This window comes from Cornus florida, unplaced genomic scaffold, assembly GCF_030987335.1.
Source record: "Cornus florida cultivar Cherokee Brave unplaced genomic scaffold, ASM3098733v1 CherokeeBrave_3.0.0_Hap2_Chr01, whole genome shotgun sequence".
Taxonomy (NCBI): domain Eukaryota; kingdom Viridiplantae; phylum Streptophyta; class Magnoliopsida; order Cornales; family Cornaceae; genus Cornus; species Cornus florida.
Genome location: NW_026775571.1, coordinates 85,836,323 through 85,863,114, shown reverse-complemented (window position 1 = coordinate 85,863,114; position 26,792 = coordinate 85,836,323). Strand labels below are relative to the sequence as shown.

The 26,792-nt window shown below is 37.7% G+C and overlaps 3 protein-coding genes across 6 annotated transcripts; all 3 read right to left on the bottom strand.

The window, feature by feature from the left end:
* Positions 1–1,904: 1,904 nt before the first annotated feature.
* Positions 1,905–26,792, bottom strand: LOC132304263 (disease resistance protein L6-like). Of its 4 annotated transcripts, none has more exons than XM_059801882.1 (8): positions 26,442–26,792; positions 25,534–26,346; positions 22,962–24,057; positions 21,867–22,157; positions 19,912–21,773; positions 19,321–19,447; positions 19,069–19,134; positions 1,905–2,274 (listed from the first exon to the last, which is right to left on the bottom strand). In XM_059801882.1, the coding sequence occupies exons 2-5, from the start codon at positions 26,103–26,105 to the stop codon at positions 19,968–19,970; spliced, it is 3,765 nt and encodes a 1,254-aa protein (XP_059657865.1). In that variant the 5' UTR covers positions 26,106–26,346; positions 26,442–26,792; the 3' UTR covers positions 1,905–2,274; positions 19,069–19,134; positions 19,321–19,447; positions 19,912–19,967. The 4 variants fall into 4 exon arrangements, with proteins under 4 accessions (XP_059657865.1, XP_059657859.1, XP_059657850.1 ...); XM_059801867.1 differs by lacking the exon at positions 1,905–2,274 and adding an exon at positions 17,818–18,172; XM_059801876.1 differs by lacking the exon at positions 19,321–19,447 and having other exon boundaries at positions 26,442–26,790.
* LOC132276727 (uncharacterized) lies at positions 2,053–5,301 on the bottom strand. Its single transcript, XM_059778306.1, has 3 exons — positions 3,630–5,301; positions 3,143–3,207; positions 2,053–2,274 (listed from the first exon to the last, which is right to left on the bottom strand). Exons 1-3 carry the CDS (start codon positions 5,299–5,301, stop codon positions 2,053–2,055), a joined length of 1,959 nt encoding a protein of 652 aa, XP_059634289.1.
* LOC132276718 (disease resistance protein RUN1-like) lies at positions 5,883–6,476 on the bottom strand. The gene has a single exon (XM_059778294.1). It carries the CDS (start codon positions 6,474–6,476, stop codon positions 5,883–5,885), a length of 594 nt encoding a protein of 197 aa, XP_059634277.1.

The window sequence follows — 26,792 nt, the reverse complement described above, 5'->3', positions numbered from 1 at the left end:
TACCAAACCCATAAACTCCCTCTATCCATCAATTTCCTCATGAGACTACCTCTCTCTCAACTCATACTTTGACCGTACCAACAACACGCAAACACCAACAACATTAATCCAGATACTTATGTGCCACCAAGGCGTATACCATCTTCTGAAAATACACCCATACTTATAGCCAAACACGATTCACCCAAATCCCGTATCCCACAGGAAACACCAACTTGGACGCCACATCCAAGAGACCACCCAAAATTACCGTCTTGCGGAGCATCCAATACAAATTTGTTCCCTTGCGTTCCACACATCGTAACCCCCAAAACAAAACCAATCCCAATTTTGACACCTGGGCAATACGAAATTGTACTAGCGGTGAACACTACTACTCGCAACAACAACTAATTTTTGTTTTCACTTGTGGATGAAATAACCCAACACCACTGGAATTTGATTCCATGGAAGCTTTAACATAACTCCTCATGGATGGAACTTCTTTACAAGAAGTCCTTATTGTTAGAGGTGTTATGAAGAAGCTTGAAACTCACCAACGGCGCCGGTATTAGTATCAGAGTCTTACTTCTCAAAGGGAAGTTAAGAGTTTAAATCTCAATGGAGGTGTGTGTGTGTGTTAGTACCAACTAAAAAAACAATGCTTAGAACTGTAGGTGCCACTTCTTGTGGGTCATTGACCCAAATTTGTACCTCAATCAGCCATCTAAAATCTCTTTCAGACCTTGTATTTGATTTTAAAGTACTACTGAATAGCCAAACTCAATTGTCACTAAAATATTGATCACAATTAGAAGAACTTCCAGACTCCATTGAGAAATTGGAATCATTAATTGAGCTGTGCTTATTTGCAGCAAGATTTACTGTTTTACCTGATACCATTGGCAACCTAAAAAGTTTGAGAGTTCTTGAGATTGATCATTCTTTCATAATGAAGTTACCTATTGGTACTGAAACTTGAAGAGTTACACGCCTGGCATTGGTACAATTTGGAAGGTGAAATTCTCAATAACTTTGAAACAGTTTCCTCTCTGAGAATCTAAAGAATTGAATCTAAAGGATAGATTATACAATTCTCCTTCAGGTGGAGAGGTGGACAATGAAGAAGTGTTCAAAGGTTCTAATGAAGTGTTGTTGATCTTCTTCTTGATAAAAGCAGGAGAGGGTAGGAGAATTGCAGCAAGTGTGATGAGACAAGATAGCCATAACCAATTCTCTGTATCCATTTCAAATATGTGATTTGAGAGGCTCAATGATCAATCAATTCCTGTTAAAAAGGAAAATGATGAGAACCATATCAGTGGTCATTGAAGAAATGAAATTGAAATTTCATAACTTCCACACCCTTTTTGACTTTCTTGTCTTGGCTTAGCGAATAGCCTTGGGGAAGGGAAAAGGTTGTTCCTTGTAATTTCCTTCCTCTGAGGTAAGCTTCCTCCACAATCAGGCATTCAGGCCCTCAACCTCAATCCCTACATATAGTGATATAGAAATACAAAATATATACAGGAGTTCGTTACCAGTCGTTGACTCAACCACTTGATTTTGAATTTCATTCAGATTGGGCTTTAGCTTTTATCTGTCTTGGGTGTAACGGGCTTTGTTTCCATAGGCCTATCCTTTGGGTTGGCGTGATAGGAATGACGTTGCCCTTATTCTTCCCAAAGGAATAAATTCAAGTGCCAAATACACACTTTAACTTTTAAAAAAAAAAATGTCACCTTTTTTTGGCACTAGAATTTTATTTATTTCGGATTTTTATTAAACAGGACATTTAAAAAAAAAAAGAAAAAGAATAAATAAATTCAAAATAAATTATTTTTTTGAAATCTTAAATAATAATTCGGTATTGCCTTTCCAAAATGATAAATTTGAGTCACAGTTTTCGAAATGAACATCTAATATGAAAAGAAAAAGAGTCGCAACACATAAATTTTACATTTATTTAGCATCTCCACACACCGTATAATTATGTCAAAAGAATCAAACAAGCTTTTACATTTACATAAACATCAGTACCATATGATGTAAAGGAAATTTCAGGAGAGTGATCTAAAATTTATATGGCATATGAATGAGGGTATTCATTTCAACATTCCAACTCTTCTTCCAAACTGCTACAACAATATACTTTGATCTCTGTGTTTCCCGACTCCTAACACTTCTCATCCTCTTGTTTCTCATAGCCCACCTTTTCCGGCCCTCAAGCTCCGGCGTAACTTTTGCTCCAGATGCTCCTGCTTCTTCTTCACTGGCTTTAATTCCTCCACTTATCTGAAATATTGCACCGACACCAAAGATGTTATGAACAAAGCTTCTTCAAACTTTGGGTTTGAAGTCTGGGTATGATATCAAGATCAAATACATGCAATAATAAACAAAAGGTAGAAAATAAAAAATAAAGACTACTATCTTTTTTTTGTAGAACAACCATCTCATCGGATATGAGCTTTTTTTTGTACTTCATTTTTCAGTTTTAGCATCAAAATTCAAAGTATGGTTCAATCAAATATGATTTAATTAAGTTGTACCCAGAATCTCCTAGTATATATATGAAGAAATTAGACCTTATTACAAAGTGAGTGCTTTTCCCATAGAGGCAAAAATTGAAGTATTGGTCCTTTCCAGCTCTCAAACGAGAATTGAGGACTTGTTGGGTATATACTAATAATTATATTAACATATATCTAAAATTGAGTACAATACCATTAGAATATATAATATTTGAGCATATTAAATATCAATTTCTGCACATCAACAGTTGATAGGGCAAGTAAAATACCCGAGGAAAAATTTCGGCTTTAATATGAGTAGTAGGGGGTTGTCTCGTCACTCCTTGCCCGTTTCCTGCACCAAAAATCAGATAAAAAATAATAATTTTAGAAAACAATTAGAATCTTCATAATTCCTGCTGCTATTAGGAATCTTACATAAATATGTTGGGGAGAAATATATATATATATATATACACACACACATAGCCAAACACAAAGTTCTCCACATGAAAAAGTCAGTAAGCATACTAGTGACATTTATACGGATCTGACTCAGAACTTCACAAAATTTATGAAAACAAACATGCATTTCTTACGAATTACTAATTCTGGATCCAAACAATTTTAAGAAAGAAAACGAATCTTACGGAATTATTTTGAATCCTTTCAAGCTTTGAAGCTTGTTCTGTAACACGACCCCAAACCCTCACCACTAAGAAACCAACTTAAATCTCAAAATAATCAATTCACCATTCAATTGCAAATGTATTAGATTACCTTGAGCAAAGGTTGTCTCACCAAGATCACAGATTGATATAATGCATGAAATTGAGCCCTAACAGATAAATGGCGTCTCGAAGTTCAAGAGATTATGAAATCAATCTTTCATTCTTTTGACATGCATGAATAGATGTCCCTTAAGCATGAAAGATATATAGAAACAGATCACAATTAACAATAAACAAAGGAAAAAAAATATCATCATAAAAGGACAATATAGATTAGCACAGAATAGAGAGAGTTACCATGCCATCAGGTTGAATGTTAAACACTAAAATCTGACATTCCGCAAATTTTACTCTCAATGCCTAACTTCTCTGATGTTCGAAATGTCTGGACAATTTAGTGACTTACATTCAGAAATGTCCAACAATTCTACAGATTTCAGTTTTTCAAGTCCCAAAATCTCACTAAGTTTCTCACACTTATGAAGTAGCAATTTCTCTAACTTTGTTAGTGTTGACAGATCAAGTAACTTTTCCAAGGTGGTGCAACATGACAAGTCCAGCAACTTCAAGGATTTCAAACCCTTGAAACCCAAAACCACATGCAGCTTCTCGCACCGGTGGAGAATTAATTCTTCCAGCTTTTCCGAGTTCGACAGATCAGGTAACTTTTCCAAGGTTGTGCAACATGACAAGTCCAGCAACTTCAAGGATTTCAAACCCTTGAAATCCTGAATCACATGCAGCTTCTCGCACCGGTGGAGCAGTAATTTTTCCAGCTTTTCCAAGTTCGACAACTCAGGTAACCTCTCCAGGGCTATGCACGACGACGAGTCCAGCATCTTCAAGGATTTCAAACCCTGAAGACCCTCAATCTTATGTAACTTCTCGCACCGGTAGAGCATTAAGTCTTCCAGCATTTCCGAGTTCGACAGATCAGGTAACCTCTCCAAGGCTGTGCAAGATGACAGGTCCACCATCTTCAAGGATTTCAATCCCTTAAGACACTCAATCACTTGCAGATTCTGGCACATGCAGAGCTTCAATTCTTCCAACTTTTTCGAGTTCGAAATGTCAGGTAACCTATCCAAGGCTGTGCACCATGACAAGTCCAGCATCTTCAAGGTTTTCAAACCCTTAAGAGCCTCAATCACGCGCAGCTTCTGGCACATGTGGAGCTTCATTTCTTTCAGCATTTCCGAGTTTGACAAATCAGATAACCTCTCCAACGATATGCATGATGACAGGTCCAGCATCTTCAAGGATTTCAAACCCTTAAGACCCTCAATCACATGCAGCTTCTGGCACATGCAGAGCTTCAATTCTTTCAGCATTTCCAAGTTCGACAGATCAGGTAACCTCTCCAAGGCTGTGCACCATGACAAGTCCAGCATCTTCAAGGATTTCAAACCATTAAGACCATCAATCTCTTGCAGCTTCTCGCACCGGTAGAGCTTTAATTCTTTCAGCATTGCCGAGTTTGACAGATCAGGTATCCTCTCCAAGGCAATACATAATGACAAGTCCATCATCTTCAAGGATTTCAAACCCTTGAGACCCTCAATCTCTTGTAACTTCTCGCACTGGTAGAGCATTAATTCTTCCAGCATTTTCGAGTTTGACAAATCAGGTAACCTCTCCAAGGCTGTGCACCATGACAAGTCCAGCATCTTCAAGGATTTCAAACCATTAAGACCCTCAATCTCTTGCAGCTTCTCGCACCGGTAGAGCTTTAATTCTTTCAGCATTGCCGAGTTTGACAGATCAGGTATCCTCCCCAGGGCTATACATGATGACAAGTCCATCATCTTCAAGGATTTCAAACCCTTAAGACCCTCAATCTCTTGTAACTTCTCGCACTGGTAGAGCATTAATTCCTCCAGCATTTCCGAGTTCGACAAATCAGGTAACCTCTCCAAGGCTGTGCACCATGACAACTCCAGCATCTCCAAGGATTTCAAACCATTAAGACCCTCAATTTCATGCAGCTTCTCGCACCGGTAGAGCTTTAATTCTTTCAGCATTGCCGAGTTTGACAGATCAGGTATCCTCCCCAAGGCTATACACGATGACAAATCCATCATCTTCAAGGATTTCAAACCCTTAAGACCCTCAATCTCTTGTAACTTCTCACACTGGTAGAGTTTCCGAGTTCGACAAATCAGGTAACCTCTCCAAGGCAGTGCACCATGACAACTCCAGCATTTTCAAGGATTTCAAACCATTAAGACCCTCAATCTCTTGCAGCTTCTCGCACCAATAGAGCTTTAATTCTTTCAGCATTGCCGAGTTTGACAGATCAGGTATCCTCCCCAAGGCTATACACGATGACAAGTCCATCAACTTCAAGGATTTCAAACCCTTAAGACCCTCAATCTCTTGTAACTTCTCGCACTGGTAGAGCATTAATTCTTCCAGCATTTCCGAGTTCGACAAATCAGGTAACCTCTCCAAGGCTGTGCACCATGACAACTCCAGCATCTTCAAGGATTTCATAGCCTTAAGACCCCCAATCACATGCAGCTTCTGGCACCTGACGAGCTTTAATTCTTCTAGCATTTCCATGTTTGATAGGTTGGGCAATCTTTCCAAGGATTCACACAAACTCATATCCAAATATTCCAAGGATTTAAATCTGTCAAGGCCCTTAATTTCATTCAGATTAGGGAATCAATTCCTTTGGTTCATAAGTCGAATTGACCTCAGCCAGTTTTAGAATCTCTTGGATTCTAGTAGTGACAATAACCCTACTTCCTGAACCAAACCAATCACGCTTTCCCAAAAGTGCAAATGCATGAAGCTGATCTCTGTGATCGACACCATCAACGACAACAAGAACTTTCTTCCCAGAAAATCTATGTTTGATTGCATTAATTCCGTCATCCATAGACCCGATTAAGACAGGGCGTCCCTGTTTTAAGATGCTAGATATGAGTTGGTTTTGCAAATGAACAAGACCATTGTGTTGTTGTGCTGTTTTACTAACATCTTCAAGGAAGCAATGGGAATGAAATTGTCGGGAGAGTTTGTCGTAGATGACCTTGGCTACAGTGGTCTTGCCAATTCCTCCCATGCCACAAATTCCCACAATCCTTACATCATCGGAATTAACACTCAACAATTTCATCATTTCTTCTACATGATCATCAATTCCAACTAAACAATCATTTACAACCAATGAGTAATTCCTTTTCAGCTCTCCCCATACCTTTGAAACGACCTCCTTTACCAGTTCTCCTTGAGGCCTGCCAAACATAATTAATGTCAAATATATATATATATATATGGAAAAACCCACAAATATAGATCGCCTACTTAATTTAAAATTTCAACAGTAGTTGTCTATTCCCTGAAAACTGAAAAAAAGAAAATAGCTTCAAAATTCATTTGATTAACAATTTGTGAAAAAACTATTATTTGTAAACTAAGTTAAACTAGTGTCAAATTTGAGAGAACTGAACCAAACAAGTTCATAGTTGGTTTGGTTCTAGTAAAGAAAATCTACAGTTAAGGCTTGTTTGTTTCAATGAAAAATATTTTCTTTTTTAGGTAAAATATTTTCTTTATTTTTGCTTTTTCGGTATTTGGCAAAGGAATCGGTCGAGGTTTAGATAAAGCCCATCGAACATGTAAAATAACTTGCGTAAGTTATTTTTGTTAGATTGTATTTTTATTTTTTTTTTTTCTTAAATATTTTACTACAACCAAACACTAAAAAAAAAAAAAAATATTCTACATCTAAACAAAAAGAGCCTAAAGAAAAATAATAAAAAGGTTAAAATAGCAGAATCAGTAGTATATATAAATAAAATTAATAAGTGTACTCAATTACCTATTGTTCACACTCCATCCCTTCAATTCTCCAACCTCCCTTAAGGATTTCTTCCATCCCTTCACGGTAGCACTATCATATTTATTCTCTTCGTGTTTCTGGAAAGCCTTTTCTTAACTCTCCGTCTGGTGTCGCACATCGGACGGTTCGACATCAAAGAAAATGGGTAATATCAATTGCCCCAAAGTCCTCCGACACTCAACCATCTCGGCGAGCTCAAGCAGGCACCACTTACTTGAAGCATAGTCTTTGGAAAAGACTGGGATGGATATCTTGGAGTGCTGTATTGCCTTGAGAAGCTCAGGACCTATCTTCTCCCCAGTCCGAAGTCGTCGTCTCGAAAAGTGTGAATTCCAGCGTCCACAAGGCCGTTGTAGCGGTGGTCAGTGAAGGTTTGACAGGTGTCTGCACCTCTAAAACTCAAGAAAACTTCGTAATCCCATCCTCCAGCAGATGGAGAGGTGGAAGATGAAGTGTTGCTCTCTGTATCCATTTCAATTGTGTGATAAGAGAAGAGAGGATTATTTAGTGGGTATTGAAGATTTGAAATTTTCAATTTCGTAATTTCCACGGGCTCTTTGACTTTGTTGTCTATGGCAAATGATTCATGATAGTGACATGCAACCTAACTCTTTTTTACTCAGATATATATATGTTGTGTGTGTATATAATTATATATATGATTATAGATAGAGAGAGTAGAGAGAGAAATGGGGTAAAAGAAACAATTTACCAGTTGGTTTAGGGTTGAAGTAGTGAGAAACAGAGGAAGGTCCATCGTATTTGATGCAGTAAGTGAACTGAGGAATCTGCCCAGTCAGATCCACTGTTGACTCCGACGGCTGATGAATCTGCTTCCAACAGTTCTGATCTACGAACCTCCTCTAGCCCCCCCATCCATGGACTCGCCTCACGATCACCAATTTTACGCCCCAATTAGTAACGCCCTAATGCTTTTTTTTTGTTTTTGTACTGAGCCCTTAAAACTGTTAACTTATGACCTCTAAAACGAACCAATAACCCCTTAACAGAACAAAAGCAATTAGTAAAGCCGTAACAGAACAAAAGCTAAATAAAAAAGGTGGTAAAATATTGCGATGGATTTTTAGGGTGAAGTTAAAAAAACCAAATCAAAAAACCCCCTTTGCAAATACTACAACTCCTAGCCTAACAAAAACTAATCAAAGAAAGTAAAAGATTGGGATGGATTTGGATGATATGCCAATTTTGTAATTAAATAAAAATTTCATTTTTTTTATTTCGCCAAATTTTAAATTGAAACACTAAAAATTACTAATTCCTTCGTCGCAAATTAAGAACCATGTGAGTCACAATTCACTGACACTTAATTTGTGACTGAGGGAGTATCACTTAAGAAAATTCCAAATTTCACTTCACAAATCAAGCTGCAAAAATCATGAAAATCAAGTTGTAGACCACAAATCAACTCCAAAATCATCCAACCAATCCTAATTCCAACCCCAATCCCAACCCATCTTCTTCAGTGCTTCATTTCATCATACTCGATGGCCTAAAAAAATGAGGATGAAGCAGAACTCGGTGGCATCGGTGGCGGTGATTTTTTTTTTTTTTTTTTTTTCTAGTTGAGTACTCACACACACGTCTCTACTGAGGCTCGAACCCCTCATCTCTCTTTGAAAAGTAGGGGCTTGGGACCGCCAGGCCGCGGTGAAAATTTTGATTAATTCTATTACTCAAATCCACACCCATGACTTGGCTTCTAAATTTCAACAACTACAGGCAATCCAGTATTAAGTAGTCCACTGATTCACCACCCAAGCCACACCTTTTACATACATAGCTCATCATCCAATACCTTGGGATTTGCTCTGACTGTCCAAAGCTGCTTCCAAAAACCTTGGAACAAATTATGGCCACTGCTGTTACCATTTGCATTAGCGTTCAAGTCCTTGGTAATAGATTGGAGAAATAGCCAAGAGGAACCCCAACCCACTCTAGCCTCCATAAAACTGGTAAGAATGAGCCTTGTCATGACACTAGAAACTGATTACATTAATTCCTTCATCCAGAGTACTAATGTTAGCGCATTTCAGTTTTAAGATGCTAGACATAGGTTGGTTTTGCAAATTAACAAGACCATTGTGTTGTTGTGCTGTTTCTCTAACATTTGGAAGGAAGCAACAAGATTCAAAATGTCAGGAGAGTCGGTTGTAGATGACCTTGCCTATAGTGGTCTTGCCAATTCCTCCCATGCCATGGATTTGTTAGGAGAGATAACAATAAATAAACACAGCGGAATAACTCTTCTCCCTATATGTAAGCAAATGTAGTGTATCTCTACTTTTATATGTGCTGAAAATAATAGAAAAATAATCAATCACACCAAGCCACAAGAACACAAGCAATTTTTTACGTGGAAAATTTCCCCAATGTGATGAAGAAAAACCACGGGACCTAGTCCAGTTGAAATCTCCACTATCAATCAAATAATGGATACACAAAGTCTTCTCTAATCGCAATTAGAAGCTATAATACATCTCATCAAGATATCACCAATCTTGGCAAAAACAAAAAGAATTGGAGAGAATAAACCAAAAACTCGGTTACTGTTCACGGGCACGAACCCCAACTCCCGAGCTCAAAATTCGATCTTCACCGTTCAGATTGTAACTCAGTGAGTCATGAACCTCTCCTCCAAATTTCAGCTCGATTGGACCACGGATGAAGCGGGATCGGAGTTTTGATGAAATCTGGACAGTATGAGAAAAAGCTGCGTTTTTCTCTCTTTCTTGGGAAAAAAACTACGGCTGATCTCCCTCTCTTTTTATTCTGACTTCCTTAGGGTTATTCACCCTAAAGGGCTGGGCTTTAGGCTTTAATAAAACCCACTTGGGCTTTCCTCCATATAGAAGGAAATAAACCCAACAAATCTCCCCCTTTCCGACTATGTGGAAGAAATCGCCATTCCGGCGATCAAACAACAAACTTCAAGCTTCTCTCTTGGTAGGGTCTTTGTCAACATATCAGAACCATTATCATCAGTGTGAACCTTCTCAAGTTCAAGTAACTTATTGTTCAACGCATCTCTGATCCAATGGTATCGTACATCAATGTGCTTAGATCTTGCATGGAAATTGGAATTCTTAGCAAGATGAATAGCACTCTGGCTATCACAAAACAACACATACCTCTGCTGCTTAAAACCAAGTTCTCTCAAGAACTTCTTTGCCCATAGCAACTCTTTAGTCGCTTCCGTTGCTGCAATAAACTCTGCCTCTGTCGTTGAAAGAGTAATACATTTTTGAAGTTTCGATTGCCAACCTACAGCCCCACCTGCAAAAGTGATCAAATAACCCGAAGTAGACTTACGAGTATCCACATCCCTTACCATATCTGCATCTGTGTAGTCAACTAACAATGGTTGTCCATTTCCCAAACCAAGTCTCAAACAGGAAGTGCCTTAAAGATACCTCATGATCCACTTCACTGCATTCCAATGCTTTCTTCCCGGATTTGACAAGAATCGGCTAACTACACCAACTGCATGAGTTATATTTGGTCTTATGAAAATCATTGCATACATCAAACTTCCTACTGCTAAGGCATAAGGAACTCTTTCCATGTCTTCCATTTTCTTATCTGCAGAAGGATATTGCTTTGTACTCAGTCTGAAGTGGGTAGCAAGAGGAGAGCTAACCACTTTAGTGTTGTCCATATTGAACCTTTGAAGCACTTTTTCAATATACTCCTCCTGTGACAAATATAACTTCTTGGCACTTCTGTCACGACTGATTCTTATGCCAAGAATTTTCTTTGCTGGCCCCAAATCCTTCATAGCAAATGACTTACTCAATTGCTTCTTCAATTGGTCAATCCTTGAAGCATTCCTGCCAACAATCAACATGTCATCCACATAAAGCAGTAGAATAATAAAATCATCATCAGAGAATTTTTGAACAAATACACAGTGATTAGAAGTTGTCTTCTTGTAGCCTTGATCTCCTATAACAGACTCAAACTTCTTATACCACTATCTCGGTGCTTGTTTCAAACCATATAGGCTTTTCTTCAGCTTGCACACATAATCCTCTTTCCCTTTCACTTTGAAACCCTCTGGCTACTTCATATAAATCTGTTCCTCCAAATCACCACGAAGGAAGACAGTTTTTACATCATCTGCTCAACTTCCAAGTCAAAACTAGCTGCTAGGCCGAGTGCTATACGGACCGATGACATCTTTATGACTGGAGAGAAGATCTCATCAAAGTCAATACCTTTTCTCTAGCCGAACCCTTTGACAACCAATCTAGCTTTGTACCGTGGCCTTGAAGAGAACCCATTTGGCTTCTTCCTGTAAATCCACTTGTTTTCCAAAGTTCTTTTTCCTTTAGGTAGCTTTACTAACTCAAAGGTGTCGTTATCATGCAATGACTGCATCTCATCTTGTATGGCCTCAACCCACTCTGTCTTGTGTTCATCTTCTATGGCTTCTGCAAAACACTGGGGCTCTCCCCCGTCAGTCAATAACACATACTGGTCTGTTGAATACCAAGTGGAAGGATGTCGGTCTCTGGCAGACTTCCTAGATGGAATCTCTGGTGGAATCTCTGGCGCTGTCAACTGCTCATCAGTCTCAACATCTCCCTGAACCTGTAGGGGAACATCCACATCACCTGTACACTGGTGGTCATCCTGAACATCATTCTCAACCTGAGATGGTACATTTTCAGAGGAGCTGGATCCATATCAGTCAAAGTATCACCTTACTGAGACATAGATTTCCCTGCTTTCTTAATATCCTGAATTGTCTGATCTTCTACAAACACGACATCTCTGCTTCTCACAATTTTCTTCTCAACTGAATCATAAAGCTTATACCCAAACTCATCTTGGCCATAGCCAAGGAATATACACTATCGCGTTTTCACATCAAGTTTGAACCTTTCATCTTTTGGAATATGCACAAATGCTTTGCACCCAAAAACACACAGATGATTATAGGAAACATCCTTACCTGTCCAAACTCGGTCTGGCACATCAAACTGTAGAGGAACACAGGGTGTAAGATTCAACACATGAACAACTGTGCTCAATTCCTCCCCCCAAAAGGATTTTGGCAACTGGGCTTGTGAAAGCAAACATCTCACTCTCTCAACCAGTGTCCTGTTTTTCCTTTCTGCTACGCCATTCAACTGAGGAGTTTTCGGAGTTGTTTTTTGATGCTGGATATCCTGCTGTCTACAATACTCATTAAAAGGACCAGAATACTCTCCACCGTTATCAGTACGAATGCATCTCAATTTCTTCCCAGTCTGTCTCTCAACTAGGGCTTGGAATTGCTTGAACACTGCCAACACTTGGTCTTTTGAATTCAAGGTATATACCCACAACTTCTATGAATGGTCATCTATGAAGGTCACAAAGTATCTGGAGCCACCAAGTGTTCTCGTTTTCATAGGGCCACACACATTTGAATGTATCAAATCCAGTATCTCTGACTTTCTCGAATAAGAGGAATTCTTGAAGGAGACTCTGCTCTGCTTCCCTGACAAACAATGAGTACACCTTTTTCATAACTGTACTTTTCAGTCCATATAGTAGACTTTTCTTCCTTAGTAGAGCTAATCCTTTCTCACTCATGTGAGCCAGTCTCTTGTGCCACAACTCTGTTGTATCATTATCCTCCATTGCATTAACAATGTCGTTGGAGATCATTGTTTGCAAAACGTACAGTGTAGAGTGCTTCATGCCTCGAGCCACAACCATAGCACCCCTAGTGAGCTTCCACTGGCCATCACTGAAAGTGTTGCAATACCCTTCATCATCAAGTTTATCTGTAGAAATCAAATTTAAACGAATGTCAGGAATATGCTTCACATCTCTGAGAATTAACCTCATGCCATTATTCGTCTTCAGATACACATCCCCAATTCCAATGGCTTTAACCAAGCTATCGTTGCCCATCTTTACTGCTCCAAAATCACCAGATTTATAAGATGTAAAGAAATCCTTCCGAGATGTAGCATGAATGGAGGCACCACTGTCAATCACCTAACTGGTCTCCTGGTATGCAACATTTATCGTCTCATCATCATAAACAATGAGGAAGACTGCAGGAGTGGTGGTAACAACTCTGTCATCACCATCTTTGTCATCTTCATTCTTCGTTCCCGTCCTTTTCTCATTCTTGTTTTCTTTCTTCAATTGCCTGCAATATTTCTTGATGTGTCCCTTTTTCCCGCAATGATAACACTCAATATTTGCAAACTTATTAGACTTGCTTCTGTTGTTATCTCTGTTCTTCGGACCTCTACTCTTACTTATCTCCCTCTTTTCTGTAACCAAGATCTCTGACTGTGAAGAGGATCCCTGTGTTTTTCTTCTCATCTCTTTATTTAGCAAACAACTATTGGCCATATCCATTGTGATTACACCTTTTGGGGCAGAGTTAGACAATGAAGTTCTGAGCGTCTCCCACGAGTCCGGCAATGAACCAAGCAACCATAACCCTTGTATCTCATCATCAAACTTAATATCCATTCCAGCCAGCTGATTAATAATTCCTTGGAATGTATTCAGGTGATCAGATAAAGGAGTCCCGTCCTGGTATCTCAAAGTCATCATCCGCTTAATCAGAAATAATTTATTATTTCCAGTCTTTCTAGCATATAGCTGTTCAAGCTTACTCCATAGAGAATGTACATTTGTCTCTCCACTAATATGGTTCAAAACATTATCATCTACTCATTGCCTGATATACCCACACACCTGTCGATGTAACAAAGTCCATTCTACATTAGACTTGTTTTCTGGTTTTCAGCACTAAACACTGGTAGGTAATAATCTTTCACATAAAGAAAATCCTCCATTTTTCTTTTCCATATGTGATAATTTGAACCATTGAGATTAATCATTCTACTCGTATTTGCTTCCATAACTCAAACTGCCAACCTGATAATCTGTCAACCTGGCGCTCTGATACCACTTTGTTGGGAGAGATAATAATAAACGAACACAGCGGAATAACTCTTCTCCCTATATACAAGCAAATATAGTGTATCTCTACTTTTATATGTGCTAAAAATAATAGAAAAATAATCAATCACACCAAGCCACAAGAACACAAGCAATTTTTTACGTGGAAAATTTTCCCAGTGTGAGGAAGAAAAACCACAGGACTTAGTCCAGTTGAAATCTCCACTATCAACCAAATAATGGGTACACAAAGTCTTCTCTAATCGCAATTAGAGGTTACAATACATCTCATCAAGATATCACCAATCTTGGCAAAAACAAAGAGAATTGGAGAGAATATACCAAAAACCCGGTTATTGTTCACGGGCACGAACCCCAACTCCCGAGCTCAAAATCCGATCTCCACCGTTCAGATTGTAACTCAGTGAGTCGTGAACCTCTCCTCCAAATTTCAGCTCGATCGGACCACGGACGAAGCGGGATCAGAGTTTTGATGAAATCGGGACAGTATGAGAAATAACTGCGTTTTTCTCTCTTTCTTGGGAAAAAAACTACGGCTGACCTCCCTCTCTTTTTATTCTGACTTCCTTAGGGTTATTCACCCTAAAGGGCTGGGTTTTGGGCTTTAATAAAACCCACTTGGGCTTTCCTCCATATAGAAGGAAATAAACCCAACAGGATTCCCATTCCTCCCATGTCATGGATTCCCACAATCCTTGCATCACTGGAATCAACACTCAACAATTTCATCATTTCTTCGACATGATAATAAATTCCAACTAGGCATTCATTTACATCCAATGAGTTCCTTTTCAGCTCTCCCCACACCTCTAAAACAACCCTCTTTACCAGTTCTCCTTGAAGCCTGCCAAACATAATGATGTCACATATGTATGGGAAAAATGATAAACATATAATGGCCTATTCTCAGAAACTGAAATATAAAAAGTAGTTTCAAAATTCATTTGATTACCAATTTGTAAAAAATTGTTGTTTGTAAACTAAGTTAAACTAGTGCCTAATTTGAGAGGACCGATGCAAACAAGTTCATAGTTGGTGCTAATAAGGAAATTAATTTACATTATATGAAAATAATCAGAAAAGTTAAAATAGCATAATCTACCTATAGGTAGGGGTGGCAATTCGTGTTCCCGAGTCGTAATCATATTGTGTCGATTTATGGATATTCTACTAAACAGCTCAACCTGAACACGACCCGTTTAATAATCGTGTCAGAAACTCTTAATACTAACCCGACCTGTTTATTAAACATGTTACACGTGTAACCCGTTTAATGATCTATTTAATAAAATAAAATATTTTATTATTTAAATTATTAATAATACTCGATCAAACATTAAATACTAGAAAAATATAAGTTTCAATCTAACCAAATTACTAAATAATCTCTAATATACAAAAGAATAAAAATGACAAGATATAAGTTTAGATAGTTATTTTGGAACTTAAATAGAAATTTGTTTATGACACATATAGTTAAATGGATATAAACGGGTTACACAGGTTGAATCACTTAACCCAAATACGACACGATTAATTAAACGGATTAATCGTGTCGACCCGTTTACGACCCGAATATGTTTAAGGTCGATCCGAATCTGTTTAAGGTCAACCCAAACCCGTTTAACTCGTATCGTGTTCGAGTCGTGTTGACGGATCGTGTCAAACTTTGCCACCCCTACCTATCGGCAACTTCCCATCCCTTCAATTCCCCAACCTCCCTCGAGGCCTCCTTCCACCCCTCCACAACAGCACTATCAAAATGCTTCTTGTGTTCTCGGAAGGCCTTTTCGTAACTCCCCATCTGCTTGCGCACATCAGACTGTTGGACGTCGTAGAAAATGGGTAAATATGATTTGCCCCAAAGTCCTCTTACAATCAAGCATCTTGGTGAGCTCAAGCAGACACCACTTACTTGAAGCATAGTCTTTGGAAAAGACTGGGATGGAAATCTTCGAGTGATGTATTGCCTTGAGAAGCTCGGGACCTATCTTCTCTCCAATGCGAAGCTCATTGTTGTCTCTAAAACTCAAGAACACTTCATAGTCCAAGCCTGCAGGTGGAGAGGTGGACAATGAAGAGTATTCAAAGGAAAAGTGTTCAAAGGTTCTAATGATTAGAATTGCAGCAAGGGTGATGAGACAAGATAGTCATAATCAATTCTCTGTATCCATTTCAAATATGTGATTTGAGAGGCTCAATGATCAATCAATTCCTGTTAAGTTTCAGAGGTTAGAAAGGAAAATGACGAGAACCATATCAGTGGTCATTGAAGAAATGAAATTTTCAATTTCATAATTTCCACACCCTTTTTTATTTTATTGTCTGTGGAACTTGTTTGATAATTGCCACCCCCTTCTTGACTTTCTTGTCTTAAGCTTATTGAATAGCCCTGGGGAAGAGAATAGGTTGTTCCTTGTAATTTCCTTCCTCTGAGGTAAGCTTCCTCCACAATCAGACCCTCAAAAAACCTCAATCCCAACATATAGTGATATAGAAATACAAAATATACACATATGAGTTATATATCTTGCAGATATATATATAGAGAGAGTGAGTGTTTGTAGAGAGAGAAATAGGGGTAAGAGAGAGAATTTACCAGTTGATTTGGGCTTGAAACAGTGAGAAAAAGAGGAAGGAAGCTTATGAATCTGCCCCCGTCAGATGATGATTCGCGAAACCTCTCCATACCCATCCATGGATTTGATTTACGGTCAACAATTTTACGCTCCAATGTGTTTTGGGGACAATTGAACCCTAAAACTGTCAACCACCGGAGTTCGTTACCAGTCGTTGACTAAAGCACTTGATTTTGAATTTCATTCAGATTGGGCTTAGCCTTTATATGTCTGTAACAGGCTTTGTTTCCAGATTGCTATTCCCTTTTATTGGGCCTGTCCTTTGGTTGGGCTGATTGGAATGATGTTGACGGTGCTCATGAATAATTGTTTTTTGAAATCTTAAATAATAATTTGGTATATTGCCTCTCCAAAATGGTAGATTTTGTTCATCCTCTTTTGTTCACCTTGGTAATAAACTCTGAGTATATTGTTGAAATTCACTTGGTGAGTATATTGGTGTGGTAAGCTTATGAATAGAGAAGAAACTTGTGTACACATTATTATTATTTTTTTTTTCTTAATGTACCCCATTCTTATTGCATGGTGGAATTTTAAATTTGACCTTAGTTCTCGGTGTTTTTTTTTTTTTTTTTCTCTGAACAAGTTTTTTCACATATATCTTTATATCACTTTGTGAATGATTATTATTATTTATTTTTTTAACACATTCTATTTTAATTATACAAATATTGTTAGGTGTTGTTTGTTGGTCGATTTCTTTTCCCAACATTTATTAAGTGATACTCTAGAGCGAGCAAGTACTAGTTCACACAATTTTTGCGTAGGACAAGGAGGAGGATGTTGTGATTCGTGAGTATCATAACAGCCCTGTTTGGAAAGAAGAGCAGTATTAAAAGCACCTATGCCTACAAAAGACAAGACCACCGTCTGATTTTGGTTTAAACATACAGCTGATCCCAACTCACCTTGAAGCATTTTTACCCAAATTACGTAAAGTGGGAGCGTGAGAGTGGTAAAATTTAATCACAAGTAGTGATAATTTGAATAAAAGTGCGCGCGGATCGTGAAAATCGCTCAAGTAGTGATAATTTGAATAACAGCGCGCGCAGATCGTGAAAGCGGGAGCGACTGACACCTGTTGAAAATGATTGTAACTTACATTTTTCTTGCTTCATTGGGTCAAGACCACCAATACAAAATCATACTACTACTCAAATTTTCCTGCTTCATTGCATTTATTTAGCATCTCTACATGGGTAATTATATCAAAAGAATCAAACAAGCTTTTACATTTACATAAACATCAGTACCATATGATACAAAGGAAACTTCAGGAGAGAGATCTAAACTTTATATGGCATGTGAATGAGGGTATTCATTTCAACATTCCAACTCTTCTTCCAAACTGCTACAACAATATACTTTGATCTCTGTGTTTCCTGACCCCTCCACTTCTCATCCTCTTGCTTCTCATAGCCCACCTTCTCCCTCAAGCTCCGGCATAACTTTTGCTCCAGGTGCTCCTGCTCCTTCTTCACTAGCTTTAATTCCTCCACTCATCTGAAATATTGCCCGACACCAAAGATGTTATGAACAAAGCTTCTTCAAACTTTGGGCTAGGAGTCTGGGTATGATATCAAGATCAAATACATACAATAATAAACAAAAGGTAGAAAATAAAAAATAAAAACTACTATCTTTTCAAATAATCAAGAAATTATGACACTTCATTTCTCCAAACTTGGTTAGGAGTGGAAACTTGAAGTATTAGTGCAAATTCCCTTTGTTATGTGCTGTTAATTGCCATGAATGTGTTAACTAAAATAAAGGAATTCATGCAGTAAGCCAGTAACTTTTTGCGACTCTGCTTTCAAGCCACAAAATCAGCAATTAATACAAGATCGATGAGGGTTGACTCGCTGTCTTTATAGTTGAATTAACAATAACAATATGGAGGCTTCAAGAATGTGAGTATATAGCAGCATGAGAGCTCCTCTTAGTTGCAAAAAAGAGGTGCTAAAGCACTTGAGGTCTAGCAAAAATAAATGCAACCCATACAAAAGTTTTAGCTTGACAAGCGAATAAAAGAACAACCATTTCATACGATATGAGTTTGTTTTTTTTTTTTTTTTTTATGGAAGTTCATTTTTAGCATCAAAATTCAAAATATGGTTCAATCAATATGATTTAATTAAGTTGTGCCCTGAATCTTCTAGTATATATATGAAGACATTAGACCTTGTTACAAAGTGTGTGCTTTTCATAGTAGCAGAAATTGAAATATTGGTCCTTCCCAGCTCTCAAAAACAAGAATTGAGCACTTGTTGGGTATATATTACAATTATTAACATATATTTAAAATTCAGTAGAATATATAACCATTAGAATATATAATATTTGAGCATATTAAATATCAATTTTTTGAGCATCAACAGTTGATAGGGCAAGTAAAATACCCATGAGAAAAAATTTCGGCTTTAATATGAGTGTTGGGAACTGTCTTGTCACTCTTTGCCCGTTTCCTGCACCAAAAATCAGATAAAAAAAATAATAATTTTAGAAAAAAAAATTTAATCTTCATAATTCCTGCTACTATCAGGAATCTTACATAAATATGTTGGGGAGACAAAAAAAAGAAATACATAAGTAGCCAACCACAGAGTCCTCCACATGAAAAAGTCTAGTATTTAGACAACGATAATACTTACAGAGAGAGTAGTTAGGCAGTAAGCATACTAGTGACATTTATACTGATCTGATTCAGGACTTCACAAAATCTATGAAAACAAACATGCATGTTTATGAACTTCAACTTTTCTGTATAGGAATCAACCCCTGTACAAAAAATCATGCATTTCTTACAAATTACTAATTCTGGATCCAAACAATTTTAAGAAAGAAAACAAATCTTACGGAATTATTTTGATTCCTTTCAAACTTTGATGCTTGTTCTGTAACACATGACCTCAAACCCTCACCACTAAGATTCCTACTTAAATCTCAAAATAATCAATTCACCATTCAATTGCAAATGTATTAGATTACCTTGAGCAAAGATTGTCTCTCTAAGATCATAGATTGATAGAATACATGAAATTGAGCCCTAACAGATAAATGGCATCTCGAAGTTCAAGAGATTATGAATTCAATCCTTCATTCTTTTGACATGCATGAATAGATGTTCCTTATTAAGCATGAAACATATATATAGAAACAGATCACAATTAACAATAAACTAAGGGAAAAAATAAATCATCATAAAAGGACAACATAGATTAGCACAGAATAGAGATGGTTACCATGCCATCAAGTTGAATGTTAAACACTAAAATCTGACATTCCGCAAATTTTACTCTCAACGCCCAACTTCTCTGATGTTCGAAATGTCTGGACATTTTAGTGACTTGCATTCAGAAATGTCCAACAATTCTACGGATTTCAGTTTTTCAAGTCCCAAAATCTCACCAAGTTTCTCACACTTATGAAGTAGCAATTTCTCTAACTTTGTTAGTGTTGACAGATCAGGTAACTTTTCCAAGGTGGTGCAACATGACAAGTCCAGCAACGTCAAGGATTTCAAACCCATGAAACCCTCAACCACATGCAGCTTCTTGCACCCGTGGAGCATTAATTCTTCCAGCTTTTCCGAGTTCGACAGATCAGGTAACTTTTTCAAGGTTGCGCAACATGACAAGTCCAGCAACTTCAAGGATTTCAAACCCTTGAAACCCTCAATCTCGTGCAGCTTCTCGCACCCGTGGAGCATTAATTTTTCCAGCTTTTCCGAGTTCGACAACTCAGGTAACCTCTCCAAGGCTATGCACGACGACAAGTCCAGCATCTTCAAGGATTTCAAACCCTGAAGACCCTCAATCTTATGTAACTTCTCGCACCGGTAGAGCATTAAGTCTTCCAGCATTTCCGAGTTCGACAGATCAGGTAACCTCTCCAAGGCTGTGCAAGATGACAAGTCCACCATCTTCAAGGATTTCAATCCCTTAAGACCCTCAATCACTTGCAGATTCTGGCACAGGCAGAGCTTCAATTCTTCTAACTTTTCCGAGTTCGAAATATCAGGTAACCTCTCCAAGGCTGTGCACCATGACAAGTCCAGCATCTTCAAGGTTTTCAAACCCTTAAGACCCTCAATCACATGCAGCTTCTGGCACATGTGGAGCTTCATTTCTTTCAACATTTCCGAGTTCGACAAATCAGGTAACCTCTCCAAGGCTGTGCACGATGACAGGTCCAGCATCTTCAAGGATTTCAAACCCTCAAGACCCTCAATCTCTTGCAGCTTCTCGCACCGGTAGAGCTTTAATTCTTTCAGCATTGCCGAGTTTGACAGATCAGGTATCCTCCCCAAGGCTATACACGATGACAAGTCCATCATCTTCAAGGATTTCAAACCTTTAAGACCCTCAATCTCTTGTAACTTCTCGCACTGGTAGAGTATTAATTCTTCCAGCATTTCCGAGTTCGACAAATCAGGTAACCTCTCCAAGGCTGTGCACCATGACAACTCCAGCAACTTCAAGGATTTCATAGCCTTAAGACCCCCAATCAGATGCAGCTTCTGGCACCTGACGAGCTTTAATTCTTCTAGCATTTCCATGTTTGATAGGTCGGGCAATCTTTCCAAGGATTCACACAAACTCATATCCAAAAATTCCAAGGATTTAAATCTGTCAAGGTCCTTAATTTCTTTCAGATTCGGGAATCTAACCTCAAGAATTCTCAAATGTTCCAAGTTGCCAATGGTATCAGGTAATTCTGTAAAGTTTGCTCCTGACAAGCGCAGCTCATTTAATGATTCTAATTTCCCAATGGAGTCCGGAAGTTCTTTTAAATAGCTTTCCTTTAGTGACAAGCATTGAAGATTCTTGACACCTTTACCAATAGGGACTTCTTGAATAGAAGTACCATCGATGAGGAGCTCTTCCACAGAATCAAATCCCAGAGGCAGACTTTTGAGTTTAGTACAATTCTTCACATTTAAGAAAAATAGACTGTTGAGTTTCCCAATTGATGGGTCAATATGATCCAAATTCTCACAGTCTTCAAGAATCAATCTCTCTAAATTTGCATATGCAGAGAAGTCAGGAGTGCTAACCATGTTTTTGCAACATGTGAGATTTAGAACTTTCAACTTTGTTGCAAACTGCAAAATAAGGAAAAAGAGAATAGCTTATAATAAATTACAAACAATTATGTGATGAGACACACGAAACAAAAGCAGAGAAATTGATTAAACCTCCTTGATACGATTCCAACCCTCCCAGGCTTCTGTGATATCGCTCCGTGATAAATCAAGAATGACCAGATTCTTTAGTCGAAAATTGGTCGGTCTAAAAATTTGAGGGCATCCGTTCCAGCGTAGCCATCTTAACTTTAAAAGAAGTCTCTTAAAATCTCCATCCAGCTCTGCATTGCCAACTTGAAGGAACCTCAGATTAGATAGGTTTGCGAAATCTTCATTTGTAAGAGCTTTAGCCTGTGACTCTAATTCAAAGTTCACACAGATAGCTTCAACTTTTCTTGTTCCCTGCCAAAAGAGAACCTTTACATGAGTATAAATAATATATACTAGTATTAAATGATGATATTCACTCTCTTTGAGAAAATTCCAGTTATTATTTCAACTTTATGAGTATTATAAGAGAGTATTCATGTAGTAACATAACTAATATTAGTCCCCAGGGGGGTAGAGAGTTGGTGGGAGGGAAGCATCTAAGCGGTAGACAACCATTTCTAGTACTTGGGTGTGGATTCGATTCTCCTCTAGCTCTGCAAGTTCCTGACTTAAAATGTTACCTGCACTGTGGTAGCATCTTTTTTTTTTTTTTTTTTAAATGGAATTAATTTACCCAATCCTTTCTTTATCAAAATTTATACTAATCCAAATTCACATTTTTTAGTAAACATATTTATAGATAAACTATAGTAAGAAAAAAAAAACACCTAAATTAAAGAGCAATAGAACCGGCCTCATGCAAATTAGTAAAAAGCCTTGTCTGATTTCAAGTGTTTGAATTTCTTACAAATTCCATATCTCATTTATTAGAATGTAAAATTCTCACCTAGAAAAGTAAAGATAATTATCTAATATGCTTAATCACACAAAGAAACACATGAGAAAAAGTTTAGAAGAACGTGGAAAGACATGAGTTTGATAGATATAGATGAAGAAAATATCAAAAACGTGTGAGTGGAGGATAAATTGCTAGAGATTCTTAACATTAGAAATGCTAAAATTGGCAAACCTACGGTGGGGCCTACATTAAAAAAATAAAAAAAAGACAGAAAAAATTAATTCTGAATAAAGAACATCTATTGAGTTGGATCTTACCGTACTACTCTCTAAAATGTGGAAGGCTTCCTCATGAAGCCACACCCTACTATGTTCTCCTGGATCGTTGATTTCATCTCGACGGACAATATTCCTACCAAGATCTCTAAGTTGTTCATGCATCACTAGCTCATTGTTATCTCCAATTTTTACCAACGAACGGCGCAAAAGAACTCCAATATTAATATTACTTTCCCACATGTGGGAAGCAATTCTTGTATCCACTCCAATGAAAAGACAGGCAATATCGAGAAATATCTGTTTTTGTATATCATTCAATGCGTCATAACTTGTTTGCAGCTTCTTCTGCACATCTTCGTTTGGCATCATTTTCAACTCCTTTAATTTATCTTCCCATTCCTTTTTTTCAATGCTAAACAAACGAGAACCAATAATCTCAAGAGCCAAAGGCAACCTTCCAGTTGCGTGCACAAAATCTCTAGATAAAGTATGATAGTCTTGTGGGGGATGGTCCGTTCTAAAAGCATACTTGCTGAAAAGTTGAAGAGCTTGATAATCATCCAATTCCTTTGGTTCATAAGTCGAATTGACCACAGCCTGTTTTAGAATATCTGGGTCTCTAGTTGTGATAATTATCCTACTTCCTGAACCAAACCAATCACGATTTCCCAAAAGTGCAAATGCACGAAGATGATCACTGCAATCGACATCATCAACGACAAGAAGAACTTTCTTTCCAGAAAATCTACGTTTGATTGCAATAATTCCTTCATCCATAGACCCGATTAAGACAGGGCGTCCCTGTTTTAAGATGCTAGATATAAGTTGGTTTTGCAACTCAACAAGACCATTGTGTTGTTGTGCTGTTTTTCTAACATCTTCAAGGAAGCAACGGGAATGAAATTGTCGGGAGAGTTTGTCAAAGATGACCTTGGCTACAGTGGTCTTGCCGATTCCTCCCATGCCATGGATTCCTACAATCCTTACATCGTTGGAATTAACACTCAACAATTTCATCATTTCTTCTACATGATCATCAATTCCAACCAAGCATTCATTTACAACCAATGAGTAATTCTTTTTCAGCTCTCTCCATACCTTTGAAACAACCTTCTTTACCAGTTTTCCTTGAGGCCTGCCAAACATAATTAATGTCAAATATATATATATATATATATATATATATATATATATATATGGAAAAACCCACAAATATAGATTGCCTACTTGATTTAAATTTTCAACAGTAGTAGTTGTCTATTCCCAGAAAACTGAAAAATAGAAAGCAGCTTCAAAATTCATTTGTTAACAATTTGTGAAAAATCTATTGTTTGCAAACTAAGTTAAAGTAGTGTCTAATTTGAGAGAATTGAACCAAGCAAGTTCATAGTTGGTTTGGTTCTAGTAAGGAAAATCTACATTAAGGTTGCGTTTGTTTCAAAGTAAAATATTTTCTTTGGGAATTTTTTTTTTTTTTAAGGTAAAATATTTTTTTATTTTTACTTTATTCGGCAGAGATTTAGGTCGAGGTTGAGGTTGAATTCATCTGACGGGACGTGTAAAATAACTTACTAAAAATTGATGGATATGTTATATTTGTTAGATTTTAAAATTTTCTTTATTCGTAAATTACAACAACCAAATTCTTCTGCTCGAGCTTTTTGGGCATATGCTTGAGCCTTTTGGATGGTACTCAAGCACTGAATTTGAAGTCTGAGTTTTAAAATCTAGGGATTTTAATTAAACGATTTAATTAATTTTTATTTAATTGTTCCATTGATTTAATCATTTGTTTAGAGTTGTTTTAATCTTATTTTCTTTCAAATATTCAATCTTCATACATTTAAAAGGTATAGTGACATAATAGGTACCTTGATTGAGGTATTTTCATTCAAACATTCAATCTTTACTCATTAAAACGCTATTGTTTTGTTTAATTGGCTTATTTGAGATAATTGAATTAGGTTATGTTGACTAATTATATGTGCATTTTAACCTGTATTATCACAATCATTGTTGGATCTATCACCATTGCCATCTTTTATCGTTGTTGTTGTGGAGATGCACGCCACCACATGCGCCAGAACACTCCCCACGCGCTTCCACGAGCTCCCCTTTGGGGTTCAAACGGGCTTCCAAGCCCGATTTGGGATTCAAGCTTTGCAATGGATTGGGAGTGAGAATGAAGTAATTCAGTGTTGGCCTCTTGAGTGCTCATTTCATGCAATAAGGTGTTGTGTGTCAAAGTAAACATGCATGCAAACATAATATGTATTTTAAGACGCGCTCCAATGGTCCGTAGCCCCCAAATATGTTTGATTCTTCAATAACCACAAAAATCACCAGTCACGTAGTTTATCAAACATGCTTTCATCGTCTATAAGCAACTTAACAAGTAAATTAACACATAGCCCAATTATCATGCTTTAAAAGTCTAATAATTTTCATTGTTGTTAAGTCAGATTTCAAAGATGCGGAATTTATATTAAATATCCTAAAATAAAAAAATATTTTACATTCAAACAATGAGGAGCCTAAAAGAAAATAATCAGAAGTGTTAAAATACCAGAATCAGTATATAGAAATAAAATTAATAAATATACACAATTACCTGATATTGTTCACACTCCATCCCTTCAATTCTCCAACCTCCCTCAAGGATTTCTTCCATCCCTCCACAGTAGCACTATCATCTTTATATTTCTCTTCGTGTTTCTGGAAGGCCTCTTCGTAACTCCCTTTCTGGTTTCGCACGTCGGACGGTTCGACGTAGTAGAAAATGGGTAATATCAATTGCCCCAAAGTCCTCTTACGCTCAACCATCTTGTTGAGCTCATTTAGGCACCACTTACTTGAAGCATAGTCTTTGGAAAAGACTGGGATGGATATCTTTGAGTGCTGTATTGCCTCGAGAAGCTCATCACTTATCCTCTCTCCAAAGCGAAGCTCATCGTCGTCTCTAAACGTGTGAATTCCAGCGTCCATAAGGCCGTGGTAGAGGTGGTCAGTGAAGTTTTGACGGGTGTCTGCACCTCTGAAACTCAAGAAAACTTCATAATCCCATCCTCCAGCAGGTGGAGAGGTGGAAGATGAAGAAGTGTTGGAAGATGGTGGTAATGAAGTGTTGCTGGTCTTCTTCTTCTTCTTCTTGATCTTGAACACATTCCGGTTCTTTGTATCCATTTCAAATGTGCGAGAGGAGAGGCTTATGCAGTGATGAGTTGCTGTTAAGTTTGAATGGGTTAGAAACGAAATGGTGAGAACCTAATTATCAGTACTCGGAGGGCGCATTGAAGAAATGAATTCTTCAATTTAATAATTCCCGTGGACGACCTCCTTTTTGACTTTCTTGTCTATGGCACATGATGCATGAACGGGCCTTCACCACTGTCAACCAGATCTGGATGGAGCGCAATGAACGGGCCTTCACAAACCAAAGAAAATCGCAAAATAGGGTGTTAAATCGATCTATGGAGTTGGTGAAACAGAGACTACTATCTGTAAGTGTGAGAGACTCACCTTCTGCGAGGAGGACCATGCTTGATTGGGATCTTCCTCAGTCCTTCATTAGACCACCGCTGGAGCCGGATTGATCACCGGAGGCTCTGCCTCATTGCTTTGACCGCACCGGAATGATAGTTGTTTCAGACATAGCTATTCTAGGGCTTCCAGAATATTAGTGTCTTTATTCAACTGTTGAATGGGCCTCGTTGGCTTGTCTGCTTGGTGGCTGTCTTCGGCCTCTGCTTTTGGGCTTTGTACCTTGTAATTTTATCATTTCAATACAATTATTTACCTAAAAAAACAAAAAAAAAAAAATGGGTCGAAGTTGCTAATCAAATAGGAAAAGCTTATCTTAAACTACTACAA

Bases quoted from the DNA above. Each gene is read 5' to 3' on its own strand.
- LOC132304263 (XM_059801882.1), bottom strand. From the start codon at position 26,105: ATGGATACAAAGAACCGGAATGTGTTCAAGATCAAGAAGAAGAAGAAG. The intron at 24,058-25,533 runs GTAATTGTGTAT...TATGTTTGGCAG, and splicing joins TGGAGTGTGAACAATATCAG to GCCTCAAGGAAAACTGGTAA. The intron at 22,158-22,961 runs GTAAGATCCAAC...CTCTTTTGGCAG, and splicing joins ACATTTTAGAGAGTAGTACG to GGAACAAGAAAAGTTGAAGC.
- LOC132276727 (XM_059778306.1), bottom strand. From the start codon at position 5,301: ATGGATTTGTCATCGTGTATAGCCTTGGGGAGGATACCTGATCTGTCA. The intron at 3,208-3,629 runs GTAAGTCACTAA...TTGGTTTCTTAG, and splicing joins ATTGTTGGACATTTCTGAAT to TGGTGAGGGTTTGGGGTCGT. The intron at 2,275-3,142 runs GTAAGATTCGTT...GCAATATTTCAG, and splicing joins AAAGGATTCAAAATAATTCC to ATAAGTGGAGGAATTAAAGC.
- LOC132276718 (XM_059778294.1), bottom strand. From the start codon at position 6,476: ATGTTTGGCAGGCCTCAAGGAGAACTGGTAAAGGAGGTCGTTTCAAAG.